The sequence below is a fragment of the Xenia sp. Carnegie-2017 genome, unplaced genomic scaffold, assembly GCF_021976095.1.
Source record: "Xenia sp. Carnegie-2017 unplaced genomic scaffold, XeniaSp_v1 HiC_scaffold_23, whole genome shotgun sequence".
In the NCBI taxonomy this organism is placed as follows: domain Eukaryota; kingdom Metazoa; phylum Cnidaria; class Anthozoa; order Malacalcyonacea; family Xeniidae; genus Xenia; species Xenia sp. Carnegie-2017.
This window is the reverse complement of record NW_025813486.1, coordinates 15,241,509-15,262,684: the sequence shown is the minus strand read 5'-3', so window position 1 is coordinate 15,262,684 and position 21,176 is coordinate 15,241,509. Positions and strand designations below refer to the sequence as shown.

At 34.9% G+C, this 21,176-nt stretch overlaps 1 protein-coding gene across 2 annotated transcripts; it reads right to left on the bottom strand.

Moving 5' to 3' along the window:
- Positions 1 to 4,585: 4,585 nt before the first annotated feature.
- LOC124448800 (AP-5 complex subunit zeta-1-like) lies at positions 4,586 to 20,114 on the bottom strand. Of its 2 annotated transcripts, XM_046999775.1 has the most exons (25): positions 20,079 to 20,114; positions 19,791 to 19,951; positions 19,385 to 19,577; positions 18,475 to 18,521; positions 18,246 to 18,343; positions 17,036 to 17,142; positions 16,229 to 16,805; positions 15,329 to 15,366; positions 14,213 to 14,375; positions 13,640 to 13,715; positions 13,393 to 13,495; positions 12,309 to 12,392; positions 11,932 to 12,001; positions 11,516 to 11,648; positions 11,007 to 11,093; positions 9,207 to 9,326; positions 8,473 to 8,608; positions 8,054 to 8,131; positions 7,546 to 7,599; positions 7,065 to 7,124; positions 6,357 to 6,428; positions 6,195 to 6,274; positions 6,070 to 6,117; positions 5,821 to 5,891; positions 4,586 to 5,705 (listed from the first exon to the last, which is right to left on the bottom strand). In XM_046999775.1, exons 2-24 carry the CDS (start codon positions 19,925 to 19,927, stop codon positions 5,825 to 5,827), a joined length of 2,628 nt encoding a protein of 875 aa, XP_046855731.1. In that variant the 5' UTR covers positions 19,928 to 19,951; positions 20,079 to 20,114; the 3' UTR covers positions 4,586 to 5,705; positions 5,821 to 5,824. The 2 variants fall into 2 exon arrangements, with proteins under 2 accessions (XP_046855731.1, XP_046855730.1); XM_046999774.1 differs by lacking the exon at positions 20,079 to 20,114 and having other exon boundaries at positions 19,791 to 20,071.
- Positions 20,115 to 21,176: the final 1,062 nt, after the last annotated feature.

The following is a 21,176-nucleotide window of genomic DNA, read 5'->3' as shown; positions in this document are numbered from 1 at the left end:
TTCCTGGACTAGGAAAAAAATGTCTCTGCCGAAAAATCAAGTGCTAATGATGAAACATACCCGAGTTTTAAAAGAAACATACCCGAGTTTACGAGACTGCGGGGTAACACACTGTTGTATGCAAAGCCGAGCTCGCGTGAACTAAGCGTAATACGTCAAGGTGAAAAGAGTTACACAATTGATTGTCTCAAAAGGTTCTTCTTGGTTGGAGCAAAGGCTAACTTCTTTTCTTGACACTACTTTGTTATTTTGCTACATCTAGTTGATAACATTCACTTTCAACGGTTACAAATACCATTCGTTCTGAAATGGTGGCTTTGAAGCGCTCGGGATCCGACCAATCTAGTAGAAAAAATTTCACAAGATCAATTTTGTTATTGCTATCACTTAGGTACTTTTTGAATTGTTTGGGTCATTTCTGGTCCGTTCTTGACAGCTGGATTCGAATGCTTTCTGAATTTTTACGTCGTTTGCGTTCACTACCTTTAAAAGATTCGTCAAAATATTGGTCGGTTACAAAATATATGATTTTATCAGAATTGGAGGTGATGTGTTTCAAGACATATTCGGACATTTCGCCAAATGTTGTTAAACTTATAGAGGCCAGCTGCTGAATGATGACCATACCATCAAATACTCTTACACAATCAACTGGAAGGGAATCTACCATGGGATCTTCTACATCTTTCTCAACAATGTCCAGTAGCTTAGCTTTAACAGCTTTTACATAACTTCCATCAGCAGTGACTAAAGACCAAGGAAGAGGACCAAGAAAATAGGTGAGCACTTCTCTCAACGAAACATCGCGCTTGCCACATATGATTAATAATCGGGCAAATAAATCACGATCCGCTTTTAACGTTAAGCTTTTATCTTTAATGACGCAATTTTCATCGCTGCAAACGTCTTTAGCATCATTTTTTGAATTGGTGCAAACAGATCTTTGTCGTTTAATTCAATTCGTTTCGCCAAGAAGTTGCGTAGTGCTTCTCTCCCTTTTTCTTCCGCATTAATCATGTCGTTCTTAATATCATCGCTGCATTGTAATCCAGAACTCAGATGTACGAGGCAAGTACTTTCTTTAAACGGTGTTCCCCACACTGTAAGAAGATCATAACAGCGAAGAACGCAATTTTCGTCGTGCAGCATTCGCTTTCTTCCAAGATCTTTTGTCAGAGATTTAGCCTCGGACATTCCAAAGAACTCCTTTCCTTGATTGACACTTTGCAGTAATATGACTAGTTAATACCCATCTTTGAGCTGTTTCTTCTGATGTACTATAGCCAACAATTCCACCTGCACATTCTTGTTCTTTGTTGATCGTTTGCTCTATATCTTGATCTGATGGTATTTTGTTTAATCTTCTTGGTTGTCTTCTGACTGAAAAATGACCTGCTTCAAACTCTTGGTGTATAGCAGGATGTGTTTCTGGAAGCTTTTTCATGGTTACCAGGTAGTATGTAAGAAATCGTGCGTAATTGGGACGATCATAGCCAAACATCCAGAGAAGCATGTTTTCTGTCGATGGCAGATGCAATTTCCATTTCCCGAGCTTGATTGATGTTGAAAAATCGAGTAATATCTGCACCATACTCAAAAATGACGACCATACGGATGCTCTTGGACCAAGAGAACCAAGAGAAGACAGAATCTTCATAATTTTGTAACTCATCGAGCAGATTGGTGTGATGTCGGCTAAGGTTTTCTAAAAGTTGTTTTGTTGAAGAGGAAAGGAATTTTTCTAAGTCAACTGAGTTGACTCATCTTTCATAAAGCTCATTCGTCTACAAGGCTTTCGAAAGACTTATGATTGATAGTTTTAAACATTCGAAAAACGACCAAACAGAGCACAGGTATTTTAGGATTCGCACAGCGTTGTTATAATGCTTTCCTTTAAGCATTTGGTCAATGGAAGATTCACCAAGAAGATTTGCCTCGATTACGATGTCGCGAAGACCAGCATCAGCAAACCTCTTTCCAATAACAGCAATGAATATAAACATTGTATGAAAAAAGCCAAGCCGCAAAACAACAAACTGCTTAAGATCTATGTACCTTGGATTCATCATCACTTCCACTGTCTTAGCGTATTTTGCCATATCTAGCACCACATCTGTTTCGATCAAACCAAGTTTTTCTGCCTTCACCTTTGATTGACTGAGGAGTTCCAGAACAGTATCATGGGATGTTGGCGATTTGCTAATCGACGGCAGGTATCCAATTTTATGGTAGCTGTTGCTGTCGTTGTCGCACAACAAATAATTAAAGCGTGTCCAACTAAGTATATGCAGCTCAAAATTTGTTTGATTGACTTGAGTTCTGGCGATGATCCAAAGCGTATGAAAAATACATGAAAGTTTTACTTCGTCTTTGTGCATGCATAGCTGAATGTTAGTCGTGGCTTCTGTGTTTTTTTGCTTCACCTGAACATACGAAGGTATCTCTGTTAGAAGAGGTTGGTACTTTTTCGTTTTTTGTTTCATACATCACTGTGGAGACACTAAGGCGTCTACAGAAGAGGGCTGGGACTCATTTATTACAACATCTAACGGCTGGATGACAATGCCATTCGTACAGTGCAAACTAAGCCCTTTGAGACTTTCGGGATTGATGTCGTTGGTATCCCAAACAAAAGTGACAAATTTAGATGGCTGAATAATGGCTGGAGAGAAGGACCTGTGAACTTGGTCTTTTGAATATTCCATTGACAGAGAAATTTCAAGAATAATCACATCATCATAAGATATCCCGTGGCCAAACTTTTTGTGTCCAATTGATAACTATTTTGGAGCCAGTCTTTCTTTTGATGCAAAAAGGAACGATTGTATGCTTTAACGTTTTTTTCTGACCATTGTTGGAATGTAAATCAGATCTGGTCCAACTGAAGACGCTAAACGCATCACCTTTGCGGATTTCGTTGATTTATTAGTGAGGACTCCTTCCAAAAAACAGGTTGTTATCATTGGAATTTCTGTTTCTTTGGACAGAAGCTCGTGCTCTGGTGGTGGCCAAATTCTAAAAGTACTGGGAGTTTCTAATAATTCTTTACGTATTTCATGGGCAACTTGCATCATTTGCCCTTCCAGCGATAAGTCGTCCAATTTATAGTTCAATAACTTTGCCTTAACAGCTACTTCAACTAACTGCCTCTTTTCAACATTGTTACTAAACAAATACTCACTGCGTACTTTGGACACCAAAACCTAACTTTTGAACCAAAAAAATTTTAGATCTTATCTTTAAGCCTTTGTACTTTAGCTAAGCTTTTGACATGATTTGTCAGACAATACCTGCCAGGCGAACATATAATTTTTAGGTAGTTTATATGAAGTATGTGAGAGTGCCGCTGATCAAATTAGCCAAGTCTCACTTCTTCCATCAAAATTATTCAAAAATCATGGCGCTTCTCAAAACAAACCAAACGCTGTCTGTAAAAGTTATTAGTCGGCCTTCTCAAGAACATTTTGCTCGCCGACTTATTCAAAGGTGTTTAACTATAGTTCTAGCATAAAATGAAATTGCCCCTAGGTATGATAAGTTTTCATTCAATTTTCTTCACATATCTGCCTGAGATATAATATAATTATGTGTGATCAACAATAAAAGAAAAAATGTTAGTATGTCGAGATGATCTTACATTCATCAGCAACAAATGTATTTGTTGTTTGTATAATAGTGTAAATATTGGAATCATGGGCGTACAGGACTAAAAATTGGGGGTGCTGACACATTCTTGTCCGACAACAACTGCCCTACATGAAATTCATTGCTATAAAAACGCTATATACCTGTATTACTTGGCTGATGCATATTATTAAGGTTAAAAATATTGCTGAACTGTTTTATACTTCATATTTGTGTATATATTGCTTGAGTACTTCAGCTTTTACTAACTGATATCGTACCTTACTAAGCTATTTATAGATAAACTATTTTGTTCATTAATACTAACCTTAAAGTTCACCGATTTGTGCTCATTTCTAATTGGTGGGAAATTTTGCACAAAAGCGACAAAATAAATGCGTGTAAGAACAGAAAATGCTATAGCATTTATTGCAAATAATGCCCAGAAGTATAAATGGTTAAAAAAGAAACAAGAAAGAAGCAATGACGTAGAGAAAGGAAGGCCCGGGAGCCAGGGCTTACTAAAATTTTGCCACATGATGCATTATGTGACGATGAATTCATTACTCAAACATCATACAACTGATATCAGAACGAACTATTCAGAACGAATAGCGGATTATAAAACAATTACAAAAGGTTTAGGAAAATGTAAATATGTCGTACAATTTGTAAAGATGGGCTGAGGGATGGAATTAAATTTAACCATAGAAAAAAAATTATATAAAGTGAAAGACACAGCTCTTTGTTTAATGTATACACTTTGAATATTTGTCTTTATAGTTTTCTGTCATTCTACGACGTTAAACTGTCAACTTATTCGACAAATATATATTTAATTCAATGAAAACGTGAAAGCAAAAAAGACGTAACTACGGATGGCAATTATTACAAGGAAAATTTTGAAGTCATGTAACTGCGCCTCCCTCTTCCCCCTCCCTAAGAAATAAAAATTCAAATATGGTTTTCATAGAAAATATTTCTTTTACATATTTAATCTATGCACAATTTCTTTCATCTGACAGTATTATTAAAATAAATAGCAAAGGAAAGGTCATAGAGAATTTACCATGAATGAAAATGTCTTGCTATTAGCTTGTTAAAATTAATTTTGTTAATTAAAGTAATTAATTTGTCTAATGTTTTGACTACAAACGACGAAAATCTCTAAATAGCTACTGCCCAACTTTTCGGAAGAAATTATCCATCGTTACTCTTTTATCTCAAAACTAGTGATGCTGCAGCAGCCCCGTTTCATACACTTATGATTGGAATAATATATCTTCGTCTATTTTAGTGTTTTCTAGCTTGACCTTTTTCTAGCCCATTTAGCTATAGTTTTTCCTTAAAACTATCAAGGTGAAGAGCAATTTTTAAGCACAAACCGTGACTAGTAAAGAAATTTTACGGATTAAGAGGTATGAATATAAGGATAAAACAAACTGAACTAGCCAGTTCTTGGTTCAATGAAAATACCTATCCGAGAAAACAATGAATTTTTCAATAAATTAATCACGTCCAACACTTTCAATGGTATGATTAAAACTTGCATGCAGCGGCTACGATACTAAAGCCACCACCCATTTAATTTTTCACTATTTTCATCATCGAACATTCCAATCTTCGCAAATTTAATGATTATTTGTACATCAAGACCGAAATTATCTGTTTTCAGTGCAAACTGAACGAACTTTAAACACGAGTTTCATGTTCAAAGGTATATTAGTAAGTGTATTGTCTAAAAGCATTTGTTTTTCACTGCAGTAAATTGATTTTTTGGCTTAATCTACATCCAAGATTTTCCAAGATGTTAATATTTTTGCATTTTGATTGAAATTTAACGTGAAACACGCATAAAAAATGCTTCAATCAAAATTTTTTCATTTAGTTCATGACCCAAGTTCATCATTTGGAATTAAACTTCTTGATGACAAGAATCTCACGAGTGGTGGTAGGGTGAGTGAACCTGACCGTGGATGGATGATCTTCTTAATTTGGGTACAAAGGTGAACTAGCAAAAATTGCAGCAAGTGTTGCAGTTATTGACTTTATGCAACTTTTTTAGACTCGACAAGAGTGACCTAAATACATAAAAACTAAATAATTAAAGCTGCAGACACTCATTAGTTTTACTCATTCATTTTATGATGAATGAAATGCGAGATGGTCAACTGTAAAAGTTATTCTGCTTCATACCTTATTAAAACATCATATCTCTTGATGAGTTCATGAAGAAAGACAAAGATGTGTGCCGATCACGATGAAGTCTATGACAAAAACACCATGCAATGTATGGAATAAAATCAACAGACAAATGAAATGAAGATTTTGGAAGTAAAGACCATTGGAAGATCAATCATTGAAACGGTAGGCTGGCTAATATTCATAAATGCATATCACAATTCGGAAAAAAAAACAATGGAACATTTTTCTCAATTTTCTTACCTTCCTTCTTTTATTGACGGGTCTGGACTTAAGATTAACTGTGCAACACTTAAATGAAAATTCCAAAAATTAAAAATATTTTGAGAAAAGTTCCATGATTATATCTTCCAAAACGACTTGCCTACCTTGGAATATTTAGTAAACTGATCAGTTCCCTTGCCCTGTTCATAACTGTGGCTTTTTCGGCTTGTTCAACACAAACATCCTAATCATAAGAAAGGAATAAACCTTCAAAGACTGAAAAAGAGCATACTAAAACAGACCATAGTTGAGAAATTTGCTCTTACAGCTCTTTGTTTGGATACTTTGCGAATACAAAGGATGACTTTTGGTATAAGATCAGGACATCTGGAAGCAAGCTGAAATTACAATAAAAAATGTAGTTGTAAAATGACACAATGATGTCGTGTTTATGAGTGTTGGCATTTATAAATATTACCACAAGTTGGTCAGACGTGTTAATGTGAATTGATAATTGGTTAAATGTGCAGTCGAGAGAATGGTCAGGTAAAGAAAGGGATTTTATTACATAATTGCTCATGAGGAAAGGTAACTCCACGGTCAAGGACGGCTACAGCACAGTTGTACGAGTGGATAATTAGCATGGTCAGAATTGCCTGGATTGATAATTGAGACAATGGTTATGGATGACCAGAGTTAACTAAGTGAATAGTTTAGAGCACGGTGTTGATGACCACAGATACATAAGTGGCTAGTTTAGAGCACTGTGTTGATCAGAGATACCTAAGTGGATAGTTTGGAGCATGGTTATATGGATACTAGGAGAAACACAATTTATTTCAAAAGAACTAAATGTGGCATAAAATGGATACATGAATATCACCCCAAGTATCTCGCTGGCGGCGCCTCTGGGCCTGAGTTGAATAGATGGATGATTAAATTTTTAATGGCTCCATTAGCAATGTTTTAAAATGTCTTTCTATCACATATTGCAATTTGGCATAATGAAAGATGCCTTGGCAATAATTCATTACCTTCGCTAATGTCGACATTAAAATGCAAAGCAAGCGTGAGGTACAATAGTCTTTTTGAAGCTAAAACAGACAGAAGATTATTTAGGTTTTGAGTAATGCATTTACATGAAAATGTTATTTCTGCAAATTCTATCATCGAAATTTTTGCTCTAGTTCTTCCAAATACATAGGTTCAACATTCTGACCAATTTCTACATTAGATTGTCGCAAAGAAACAATCATGAAACGCAATAAACTCAGTGGACATGACACGTTTATGCAGGAAAGGGGTGAAAGAACTTTGAAGCTTTCTATAGGGGAAAACGTAAACTTTTACAATGAATGACAGCAAACATACGTATTTAACTCTAATCAAAAACAAATATAGAATTGAACAATAGAAACTCAACAGTGATTTCAAACTAAAACCTATCATTTCAATTTTTTTATTTATGCACTTGAAAAAAAAAATTCAAGGTGAGCTTCTAGAAAAAATGAATACCTTGCTATCTGCATTCGTTCTTGATGCTAGTTCATAGGTCACACTTTCAATTATCTGCAAGAAAATGCCACAGATTCAGCCTATTTTCCTTAATACTCTATGCAATATGTATATATACTACGAGAGAAATTTTTCCGACAAACGTTCAGTGGAGGAAACATACAAAGATTGTCATTAAGCTGTGATAAATATTTTTGTTATTCTATCAATTTGTTTGCTCTTGTTTAACAGACAAACTAGTTTTAACAATGCTTTCATTATCAAGTGAACACGTCATAAAATGCATTCTCTTAGCTGACTCAATGAAGTACTTTATGAATTTGGCTTTTGGGAAGTGAGATTCTTAGCACATACAACTAACTCCACACTAGAATTTGAAGTACTTTCAATACGACGTCATATTAAGTTAACTTATCATGATGTTATTTCTAAGTGCTCTCAATATGATGTCATTTCTTATGTACTCGTAACATGACGTTATTATTCTAGTTTTCTTAACATCAATCACCTCGTGGAATTTGATAACACATGAATTGTCATATCTGACGTCATATTTGTTAGATGCATACTCTCCGATGATCCACACCTAAGAAATGACGTTAAAGAAAAGGTTTAATTGCTTCTTCTAATCAACTGAGAATTAGGAAAGATTGGTCAACCATAGTCTATAAATACATAATGCATACTCTATACGTAAAAACATAAAGATTTGCTAAATTCTCAGGATGACAATTCTCACATATCCATGAGAATCCTTGATGAATGGAAACAGTTTCGAAAGGCACACATATTATTTTGCGTTCATTTTCATGAGTGTTTGCCCCAATCCCTCCTCTCCTTTCAGGAGTGCTTGTTCTTCCTTTGGAAAGCTCATTCTCGCCCTGCCAAAATAGACATTTATTTACATAAATATATTCGAAAGCTCACCAGATTGGTAAAGAACTGCTTGGAACTTGTATCCAACGTCTTCATTTCCTGAACAAAATCGATGATATCGCTTGAATACTCGAACAACAGGTCAGGATGTAGTTTGAAGATAGATAGGAGTTGGGAAGCAAAAAGACTGCAATTATAAGTATTCAAATATTATCTCGACGGAGCCTGAATATTTTCACTTTTACGTGGCAAAATTCAGAACAATGGGGATAAGTACATTCTGAGTGTTTTGATTTGGACTACAGGAAGCGAAAACAGTGTTTGCTAAGACCCGGAGACAAAGCTAGAAAGTTTATCGGGGGGAGGGGGAAGCAGTCGGACACAACTGAATATGAAAATAATCACCCATCCCCGAATTATGTTCTTACTACGCCCTGCTTATAGAAAAGAGTAAAACTGAACATCGATGTCTACAAAACTGGTACATCCACTTGATCAAATGTTTTCCTAAACTTTACTATGTGAAAACAAACAACCATTAAAAAATACTGTTAACAAACATATATTTACGAACGATAGTTGGATGTCAGGGTGAGTGTCTAAGGGACTTTGAATAATATCATAAAACAGTTGTGAAAAACACATTTACGAATGGAAGTTCAGTACTCTAAGAAATCTCTTGAGTTCGTTAAAAGGTAAGGTACACCGTACTGATAAATCAACAAGGAGCCCTAACGCACGCTTACATCCTTACACAACCCTAACTATCCCATACATTTCTATACCTTTGGATTTTATTTTTATATTCTTCGATATCGATTATGGACACAACACGCTCCAATAATATGGGGAAAAGTTTTGTCTCTTCGATGTCTTTATTTTGAAGAACTTCTTGAAAATACACCCTGGATTATGAAAAAAATCACAATAACTAAAGGTACGTTCTAATCTTTTCAGCGAAAAAGCAACAATGCATACAAATGTTGTTAATGAGCCTTGTCCCTAGGCCTGACATGGTTGAGTGGGTATTGCGTAAGAGAAAACGTCGGAAGAGGCAAGGTGTGGAAGGAAAGGCCTGGGTACGAGATTCCCTGTTAATGACTTCACAATTTCAACGGTTGTTGTCACACGTTGGGCTACCATTTACCAATCCATGTGAGATTGACCAATCCATAAAGCATGTGACTTAAAGGATATTATCGAGAAAGTTTGGTAAAAGTGAGGTGCGAAAGCGAATAGTCTTTTTTACCAGTGACGTTGCCAGCTTAATACAGTTTATTCCTACTATTACCCTTTTAGACCCTAGCTTTTTTCGGAGTGACTTTCGCTTTGTGACACGATTATGACGCATTTAATGGAGGGCTAAAAGCGAAATCAGAATTTTCAAACGAGTCTGATTTTGCAACATGCTGTATTCGATGTTTACTAGAACTGTGGAAGCACAAATCTTTCCAGAAGAAATGCCGAATAACAAGAATGTTTTAGTCGCCGAAAACAACTTGTAAATGATGGCACTGCAGGCAGTGATTGTTTGACCATGAAATTAAAAAAAATAGGGCGAGAGCCCAGATCTGACTTCATATCGGGAACAGGCTTTTAGAATTAAGAAAGAAAAGATGTTTACTGTGTTTGCACGAGCGTATGCAAACCGAGGAGACCTTTGGGAGAAGTCGAGAGTAGATCAAAGCAAGCCCGAGACCGAAGGTCGCGGGTTGCAGCTGCTCGAGAGTTCCCACAAAATGTCTCTGAGGTTTGTATAAGCCAGTGCAAACACGAAAAACATCTTTTATTTCTTTTATAAAATAAAAGAATGCAAAAAAGACAAACATCTTAATTTTTCCTCTAAAATGTATTCATGATCGAATTGCAAATTCTCATTGTTTGATTGATTGTTTTGATTGATTTGATTGGTTGAGCTCAAATGTGTTTTGCATAAGCCTATGCAAACACGGCTCTAGACCGATCACTGCACGCGTTTTATTGTTTTTATTTTATAAAACACTGTATTTTACACATAATCTCCTCAAAAGCATACGAAGTTATTTTGTAGCATCACAAACGTGAGTGGCATCTTGTGTCGCAGATTTTCTAAAAACATGCAATTTTAAACAAAATACAACAAATGACTTCCAGTTGTGACCACATAATTTACATTACACAGCTTTTTGATACTGGCAATCAAACAATGTAAATGGTCAATTTTTCAGATTTAAGTACCTAAAAATCAAGTAAAATCATACTATCGAACTATAAAACACACACAAACGCAAAAACATTATATTGGCACTTTAATGCATTTTGTAGTTGACTTGTGCTTGACATTATCCAGTTGCTCATTCAGAAATCAGATAAATAATGCCGAACACAGACCATGCTGAGTTTAAAAAGATGAAAATAACATTGAAACAGTGTTAACCATGTATCAAAGTTCAACCACTCTTTTATAGTCACTCAATATTATATGAAAAAAAAAATTGAATAACAAAATGCCGCGGTTTTAGGAACTTATTCTCGTTATGGAAACACGTCGGGATTTTTTTGTTAATCCGCTTACAACTAATGGTGACTAAGAAATAAGATAATACCTGAGCAAAAGCCACGATACTTGGGCCGAAGTCAAAACTCTAGGGCAATTGACCATATCTTCAAACAATGAATGAAGAATATTTAACCTAAAAAACAAAACATACAAAGTTTTCTTTAACAGCAATACACCATTGATAGCTACAACATTGAAAAGGCGAATCTTCTAAAGTGCATCACATCTGTGAGTAAATTTCAAATTTGCTATGTATTTTTTTCTTTGCTCCTGTTTAGCTAAGACGTTATCAGCCCAAAATCATAAAGCTTTATCTTACACTGCAAGCAAACAGTTTGTTGCAGCAAAAGGTCATAGGGTCATAGAAAATGGATTTTTACAAAATTTCACGCTCATTTTCAATTACATATACAATACAGCAGTAAAAATACTCGGGCACGAATTGTTACGACATTTATAAGTCGTACCATTGAGATATGGCGAATCATATGTGATTTTCAGCCAAAAAATATACGCCCAAGCAAATATTGTAATGAATAAATGAATAAAATTTACCTACTAATGGTATCAGCAAAGCCACTTTCCTTTCTTAAAATGAACGAAAACAATCCCCTGAATTTCGAATTGTTATATGCTTTGACAGATTTACGCAAGACGACGATGGATTCCGAGTTTGTCTTGACGCTGCCTGAAAGTCCAAAAAAACCCAAATCTTGTAATGTAGAGCAAATACCATAGTGAATGGTCAAAATAATAACGTAATAGTTCTTAAAAGAACTGTTTAATAACAGAACATTTACCCAAAAATTCTCAAAGAACAGTTCACTTAGAATTGTTGTGTTAGTGTTCTGGTTTTTAACAGTTATTTAGAGAAATATTAAGTCATTATTATTTCGACCAATCACCATAGTATTTGCACTTTTTAAAACAATCTTGCAATGCTTGACACAAAATACTTAGTTCAAACTTACGTCTCTTCGATTCATGTACGGCCTCCAGTGCAGCAGAAAGGCAAGGCAGATCAAGGAGAAGATGGAAGATCTTAGAAGAAATTACAATGGAAATTAAGAATAATAGTAAATTTACGGAGGTGACCGATGCTAGTTTGTATTCACAAATACAGTCTGCCTTCTACATCAGGATATTTAATCTAGATTCATTATAGTAGCGATCGGGGGTTGAAACTTGAGTTATTAAAACTGTAGTTTGGCGTCTTTATGAGGAGTGATCTGATTTTGAAACTTACGCCCACATATACAATTTAGTTAATGTCTTCATCAGAAGTGATGTGATGTTTGAGTTAAATTGTCAAATGCTTAATTTTAGATAACTGAGTAAAAATACTCACTTCAACATAATTATTTTCATTGATCATCATCGGCAATAATTCCATGAATTCTTTGAGAAACGTTCTTGGAAACCAAGCAATAATCTTCACAAAAAAGGAAATTAGCATTAAGATCGTCGTGCTGAATTTTGCACTGAGGCGGATTACTTTTTTATAATAGAAAGAGTAAAATAATCATAAATAGGTTGTAGAGCTTAGACTATCAACTGCAGAAAAGTACGAGGTTAATAAAAGTTTCATGAAAAAATTGTTCTCAAAAATTGTTGCAAAAAGGTGAAATGAAGGTAAAATGTTCTTAACTTTCACGAAAACTTAACATAAGAGAACAAACATAAACGTTTAGGGAGAGTGATGTTAACACAGGGATGGATCTAGGATGATATTTTAGGGGGAGGGGAGAAACGCTGTAGTTTTTATAACATGTCGTATTGTTAGTCAAGTTTGGATGAGATTTCGGTGGCACCTTTGTGGGTGTCGTTATGTTATTCACATGTCAGACTTTTTCTGGGTTTGACTTGAGACTATAAGAATTGTGTAGTTTGACAAATGTTCTACCTAAATTGATAGGTGTATTAATATCTCGTAGGGAAATTTGCACCCCTTCAAGCCAAGGTCAGAGAGGGTGCACATCCATCAATGGGTTAACACTTTATGGAATCCGTTAATCAGTTTCATGTCATAAGTGCATTACGTACTTTTCTCGTGATTTGCTAGAGAATACCAATCTCCAAAGTAAAATATTAGTCGGGTTGATAAAAAAATTATCAAATTCACAAATCTTATTGCCGTAGCGAAACCAGTGCGCATGTTTTGGCCCTAATGAGTAAATTTCAGATCATTTTCATTATTCATTCCTTTAGAAATCTAGTGTTTTCATGCAGGGGTTGAACACAGATAAATTTGCCTAGCAGTGCTACTTAATCGGGCTGATATCACCATTTCCTTATAGAAATATCTGTAGAGCTATAAGTTCTACAATGTTGTATAGGTTTTGAACAAACCAACATTGTAAGTACATAGGCACAAAAAGCTCTTCATGACAAGACTCGTTAGAAAAATGTATTTCGTAAGACAAGACTTTTACCTTGAATATATTGGGGAAGTATTTTGAGAAAATGTTGGTCGACTGTCGCAATTCTTCTTTGTTTTCAATGCAAAAGTCGACGATTTCAAATGCAAGCTCGGGGCTAACATGAAAACAAAAGTTGACGAAAAGAAAAATGCACTAACAAAAGTAAAGTAGGAATCATCTTCAGGTGTTCAAAAGGGAAAAGGTTGGTTCTATAGGGATATAATTGGGTCTAATAGAAGTTTCCTTCAAATGATTTCACCTGGTAAAGCTGTTGTATAAAATGTCTTCAAAGAAATGGCGAATGTAAGGTTCGGCATCAAGAATAACAGCTTCGCCTACAAACAAAACAAAAACCATAAAATCCGTTGTAAATAAAGTAAGTAACAAAGTACTCCAACCACCGTGCACACGGATCATATCATGGATATTGACAAATTTCGGATAGTAAATAAATGCAAAAGATGGTGCTTTGATCGTTTGCTTTCTTAAAACTTTCTTAAGTTAACTGGGGGCATTTAATTTCAAAAATTTATTAATAGCATGAACAATTAATAAACTACGCAATACAAAAACAACAATAACGAGATCCATCTAAACAGTAAACAGATCAATGTTTCCAAAATGCTTTTAGCTCATATTTTCTGCTTTGAAATTGAAGCGGTCTGAAAACATGGAGTAAATTGTAAAGATTTTATGTCAGTGATTAGGGAACGTAGGGATCTGCAATTGTGTAAAAGAATAGCATTGGACAGTTTTATCCTGTAACTAAACCAGTATTCCCACCCCCGTCCAGCCCTACTCTAAAAAACTTTGTCCCAGAGGTTTTTCTTACCGTATTTGATATAAAACAAGAGAATGGGCAGCAAAACTTCGACCCATTCTGACAATTTCTTTACATGATTGTAAACCTTGCGAACGGCTTGTATGGCTCTGGGAATTAAGTCTGCCTCTTTCTCACAAAAGAAATCCAACAGACTCACGGCTTCAATAACGCACTACAAAAGGAACGCTTTTAATTAACCATTAGCTATTTCTGATCATGGAACCATTTTTCAAACGAAAATCCTCCCAACTGCAAGTTATTTTTCATTTGAAACTAAGATTTCATTTAAAATTCACCATCATTACAAAAAGCAACTACCTATAGATAGCTTGTGGTCAAACTTGATGTTTGTGAAACATATAACAAAAGGAACACAAAACTATGCAAGTAAGGTGTCGTAGATATAGCATAGAACCAATATATTGCAGATCGTTATAAAGCACAAGAAAAACAGTTAGTTATAGGAAGAACGTTCGACAGCAGTGGCGCCGGCAGATACCTAATTTGGGAAAGGGGGAGGGCAAAACACCATCAAAGTCACACTTATCTACATTAGGCACTGTTTTATATGACTGACATAAGTATATATATAAAGACCTTAATATGAGAAATATTGGTGGGCAGTTGCCCCCTCCCTCGCTGGCGCCTCTGTTCGACAAGCATATAAAAGCAATGTTTGGCAAGATGTCAAGACGAGGTTGGTGGGTAAATAAAGGAGTAAAGTGGAGATCTTTACAGTGAAATGGATGTGTTCACAACACATAATAAATTACAATGCTCCTATTTCACATGATGAAGCAGGGGGTCATGATGATGGATAGGTACATGATGAGGAGATAGGGAATATGACGATGGATGAGGGAGATGTTAGATGTTAAACGGAGGAGACATGGTTAATAAGGGGAAATACCATTATGGAAAGCAAACGTTATCATGAAGAGATAACATAATATTGTGGAGGGAACATATGGTGCGGTGTTAGAGAGGAGACACGATAATTGAGGGGAAACACCATGATTGAGTGTGTAATGTAAAGAAAATACAATGAAGGGTAAGCATAAGGTATTGATGGCAACATAGCCTATTTACAGATGTATAAATTCTTATTCAAACCCAGTCTCTTACCGCTTTTTGTAACGAAACATCATGTAATGTCGTTGTGTCTATAAAATATATATATTTAAATAAATTAATTTTATATTAATTTCATTCTCATTTAATGTAGACCACAAATTAGACTGAAATTAGACATGTTCAGTATGAGTGAGTAATTACATAAATAATACAAAGTTTATAAAAGTAATATGATACAGTAACATAAATATATAAATATGAATAAATTATAACAATAATAAGGAAATGAGACAAATAAATGGGGAGCGTGTTACAAACTAAATAAATTATTGTTATAATTTATTCATATTTATATACTTATGTTACTGTATCATATTACTTTTATATAAACTTTGTATTATTTATGTAATACTCACTCACACTGAAGATGGCATCATCAGATGTCTAAACATGTCTATCTTCAGTTTAATTTGTGGTATACATTAAATGCGCATTAGCGATAGTGCTTTTACGAAATTATGGTAATTTTATTCTCATTGTAAAAAACTTTTGAAATTTTAAATCATCATAAACGTCCTATTTACTCAACCAGTGACGTAGCACTGCATAATTAAACTTGAATTGTCAGGTACATTAAAAATGCTGCTGAAACATTTCATCAAAACCTTGCCGGACACCAAAGGACATTTCAAAAATCCTTTATATTCTGAGAATAAAGAGTTGTGCAAAAATGCATAATCAGGTACATTAGTGATATATTACTTCGGTGGGTAGAGTTGCCTTTTCTTGGTTAAAATCCTGCCCAACCATTTCATGAAAACCTTGCCAAACACCAAAGGATATTTCAAAAAATCTTTATATTTAGAGGATAGAGTTGCGCAAGAACTGTTTTGAAAATTTTTTTTCAATGAAATACAATCAGTGTGATGTACAGTACTACATCATACTTACTATGCTCAGTCTGTTGAAGTAGCCTATAGCAATACGCAATAGTCTTTTCTACCAGACTACCATCTTGAGAGGACTCCGAAAAAAAACTAGACTCGCTTCCAAAAGTCCTGCGCATGCCCGACAAATTGCTGCAACTGCTCACACTCCTGTTTTCATCAGTATCTTTAATTGGCGTGCTAGCAGCATTCCAGTCAAACGCTTGGCCAATCTCACTAAAGTTAGGACTGTTTACAAGGTAGCTATCGTTGCTAGGCAACGGCGATGACAACAAATCTTCGTCCGTGTCATTTGCGTCCTGGGTTCGTAAGTTGCGCTCGTCAAAAAATATTGGTTCTACAAAAGATGCTTGTGCAAAGGGTATAGGCGATTCACTTCTCATACTACTTAAATCACAAGGTATGTTAGTGCTGATCCCACAAAAGCCGTTTTGGTAGGACCATGTGGTTAACAGCCACCAGCGTACTGAAGAGAATATAGCGATGTTCAACCATTGATCCATAGTGCAATAATGGGCAATGTTTAAAACAGTAAAAAACGATTCGCAGTTCTTTCCATCTACTTCTGTCACAGGTTGAAGCTATAAGTTTAAAACCATTTTTAAGGGTAAATTTCGAGTATTATCGAGGATACACTACAAGTTTAAGGATTATTAAACACCAAGGTCTAAGGTTAAACTGCAAGTTTCAAGGTTACGTAAATTGCGTGTCTCAAGGTTAAACTGTAAGTTTCAAAGTTAAATTGAGAGCCTCAATCATAAAAAGGAGTTTCAAAGTTAAACTACTTATATGTTTACGTCAGTTATCATACCATTGTTTTTGAATTGAATATTGCGCGTTGATAGGGGTTTGGTGCCGACACACGACTTGCATTGGAAAGCCATTGAATCATCAGTTTGTTGACATTGGTAACATGCTCTAATTAAAAAAATTTGAACATTAGGAAGGAGTCTACCATATCCAAGAGGTTGCTCATTTGATGCGGACTATTGAAAGTAAGAAACAGCTTTATGGTTATAAGCAAATCCGTCAACAGAATTTGTAAAACCAAGGATAAAATTTTCTGCCAGGTCTCAGGACCATATGGCGACATGATTTTCATAATTTTCTACAGCAAGGCTGGTAATAAGGGAGGTAAATGTTCAAACTTTAAAGAAAAACAATACCAATGTATGTTACAGGTCAAAATAAGAATGAATGTGACAGTTTTCTGATCTCTCTCAAATTTGGGAGCCCTTGTTTAACTTAAAAAGAGAAAAACGCTTCATGCTACCCCCTTTGGGAACTCGTAAAATTAAACACATCGGAGCCTGATTTTAAGCTCATCAATTACAGAGTGCTTTTGCTAAGCACACTAATTTTATTGGTTATGTTAACCCCCAGTGACCTTTAGCCCAGGGTAACTTTCAGAAAACAATATTTCAAATGAAAATAAATTCATATATAGTGTTCATGTCACTGTAATCGTTTGAAAAAATTGCTGACTTTACATGATTATACTTTATCAATGTTTATGGGGGGAATTTACAATTTGGTTATTTTGCTGCTTCAGTACTGTAATTCATTCACAAGGGAGTATTATATTAACTAAATTAAAATGTTAGTACATAGAAACTGTATGAACTATACATTCATTCATACATGTACATAATTGAACTTGGAAGCTTCAAATGGATTTAACTTTATTAAACTGGTAAAGTGTAAAATAGCATGCAGTATTCATCCTTGTGATTGTAAGAGTTAAACTGCTACAGAATTAGACATTTTTCAAAAGAAATCAAAGAGATTTTGGGGAGGTTCAACCACACAGAGCCATAGCTAGAATGTTAATTGTGGAATGAATATTCATTGATTTTCCTTTTCACATTAAAAAGAAACTATTGGGGCATATATCTTAATACATGAACATCCTCCCCTCTCTCCCCAATTAACAATTTTACATATGGCCCCGCAAACTATGAAGTAAATAGACCTTTCCAACTCTCACAATATTTCATGATTTTATAGAAATATTTTCACACCTTCTGAAAAAAGATCCATTCCATAATGATTGTGAATTGACATTAAGCACAAAAATGCACTTCTTTGAAAGGAAGGATTTGGTGAGCTTTTAAGCCATCTGATACAAATAATAAATCAAAATCAACCCAGTGTCAAATATTCAAGAATTTTAATATAACAACCAAGTATTTTATGACTGGAAATGAAAAACTAGCAAGAAAGCAGTAAAAAATACTTAAAAAAGCTTACTTTAGAAACATTGGTATGTGCTCTTCAATGTAACCTAACTCTTGACCCTAAACAACAGAAAGAATGATTTCCAATGTAATTGTAAAGAACCCAACAACATTTATGTACTTTAACTATCTTATCTAAAATCCTACACAGCTTTTATTTCAAAGAAAATTCTATAGTATGCCAAGAGACAAAGGACTGAGGAAGATCAATAATTCAGATGGCTGATATTCATATATGCATGTTCTACTTTATTCATAACTGTTGAAACTCAATTGTGACTATTAACTGTATCAAATGGATATAAGATTATGAGTTCCCTCAATTATTAATGTTGTGCAGTTCCTCATAAGATCTTTTAAAGATGATTCAACTGAACATTCTTCTCCTGGGGGTTTATAAAAAAATGAAAGTGGGGAGGCATCCCAGTAATTATGTGTACCAATGTTGAAGTACATTATATTTTCTGCATATTTTATGCATTAGATACAATCAAAAATTCAAAGTATAAACATTGGAAAATGTCACACAAGACACTTCTTATATGCTGTAAAAAAGTTCAATAGAGCAAACAGCAACAACAAACAAGTAGAAATTTACATAAGTTTACTACATTGGCTACATTATTTGTTGCTAACATTTCCACTGAAACAAAAAATGATTTCAAGACAACTTGCCTATATTTAACTTTCTACATAATTGAGACAGTATCATTTACTTTATGTGTCCAATTCTCAACTTGTAAAGTTTTTGTACAAGCATTCGTACATGTAGAAAACACTTTATAAAGTGAACGAGCATTGCCCCTCTTTCAAGAAGATTAAGGCAGCCTTAGCCCAGCTTCCCTTGCTTCCGACCACCCGTCCTTCTTAATTCTATCTGACTTTCCCTACATCTACATTATCACAGATTCTTGTCAACATACCTGGGTAAGAATCAATGGAAACACTAATGGCAACCAGTTTGGGTCTGCACTCAGATTTGATACTCTTACATTGTATGCAACTGTAGGTGAAAGCTCTCGCAATATGGAGACAGCAAGGAGCCTGAGTGCTTTAGGACTGTCTCCAGGTTCAACAATCAAACTCTTCAGTTGTTTCAAAAGTTCATTGGAAAAACTGAAAAACAAACCACCAGAGTTATGGAAGAAATGTACAGTATTAGCCTTAGTGGAAAGTTTGCATTGCACACCCAAGATCTCGGAGATGCAATTTTTAAATGTAGGCACCTATATTCGCGTACATTTCGAAGCTCAGGTGAGCAGTTTACGCAATTCAAGACTGCTATGCTAGATAAAAATTGTATGGCCAGATAAAATTTTAAAGCGAAACCTTTTTCTTTCTGCAGAAGTGAAAATATCGAGGTAAATTTCTCGTAAAAGATTCCCACACTCGGAGTTTCTTTGACCATCAGCAATACAGTTCACAACCTTCGTCACTTTATCAGAAAATTCTTGCTCCGACATCATTGATGAACAACGTGTTCAATGCTCCTATTAAAATAATACTAGTTCTAGAGATGGCATCATAATATTATCTATAGTCATTGATTGCTATAGCCATTGCTATAGCAGTGGCTTAAGACAGAGGTATTATTTCAGACAAGATTTGTACACTTACCAACAAGAAAAACCAAAGCGTAGGGACTGGTGGGGACTACGTTTAGCTGGCCTGGCAAGGCCTGGCCACCATGCCATACAATAAATCTCATCAGCATGGCGAATAAAATAACAACAGGGAAAACTATGGAAAAACACACACACAAAAAAGAAATTGGAATACAGTTTGAAGTGCAATATGATTTCAAAACAATTGTCAAAATTGAAGCATGGAAAAGACAGGTATTCTCGTATAGAAGACAAAGAAAAAGCAAGCAGTTGCGGGTGACTCGTTAGCTGATTGAGCTGAGCTTATAGATGACTTTAATACTCAGACTAAGCTTGTTTACAATTTGATGGCAGAGAGATATACCACAAGGGAGGTTAACCATTTTTTCCAGTATTGTATAAAAGCACTCGATCAAACCTCCCTCCTAGAAAACGTAATCAAGTCACGTCATCTATAAAATAATGTTGGTATCATTTACACACCGATATATCTATTTCTATGATCCCGATTTGCTAGAAATTTATTTATAATGGCTGGTTGAAAAGGATGTTCTTCTAAAGCACTTTGATTGTTGTACTAAAACATGTTAAATCTTGTGACTCTTGTCTATTTCAAATTTTTGCTTTCACCCTGTTGCAGTTTTAAAAAAGTGATTATCTCAGTTTTGATAAAGGATATTGTGCATAGTTTAAGTAGTTAATGTAATAATACATCTGTGCTGGTAATGAAATTGATTATTCAGCAAGATTAGGGGTTTTTAAAACTTGACCATTATTTTCTTACAAGCATAGCTCTGTTGCACATTGGTTAGTACATTGGATTCTAAATCAAATTTTCTGACTTCACCAGCCAACCCACTTTAAGTTAATTAAACTTTTTTCATAGAAGACAGATGTACTCTATGACTTCCCTCCCCCCCCCCACACACACACATACATACACACACAAGCAAAATAGTAATGTTGTATGCTCTTATGTTTGTGGCAAATACTTCTAAGTTGCAAGTTATTACTGATCAAATTGGTTTAAAGTGCTTAACCTGCAGCTGAACATGATATTCATGTGCAGAGAACACTTGGAAAAGATGATGAGTCTTATCAATTCTTATGC

Coding starts and splice junctions, on each gene's coding strand:
- LOC124448800 (XM_046999775.1), bottom strand. CDS start 19,927: ATGATGTCGGAGCAAGAATTTTCTGATAAAGTGACGAAGGTTGTGAAC. Junction 13,716..14,212: donor CTTGTTTTATATCAAATACG/GTAAGAAAAACC, acceptor TTTTGTTTGTAG/GCGAAGCTGTTATTCTTGAT. Junction 6,118..6,194: donor AGTTTACTAAATATTCCAAG/GTAGGCAAGTCG, acceptor TTTTCATTTAAG/TGTTGCACAGTTAATCTTAA.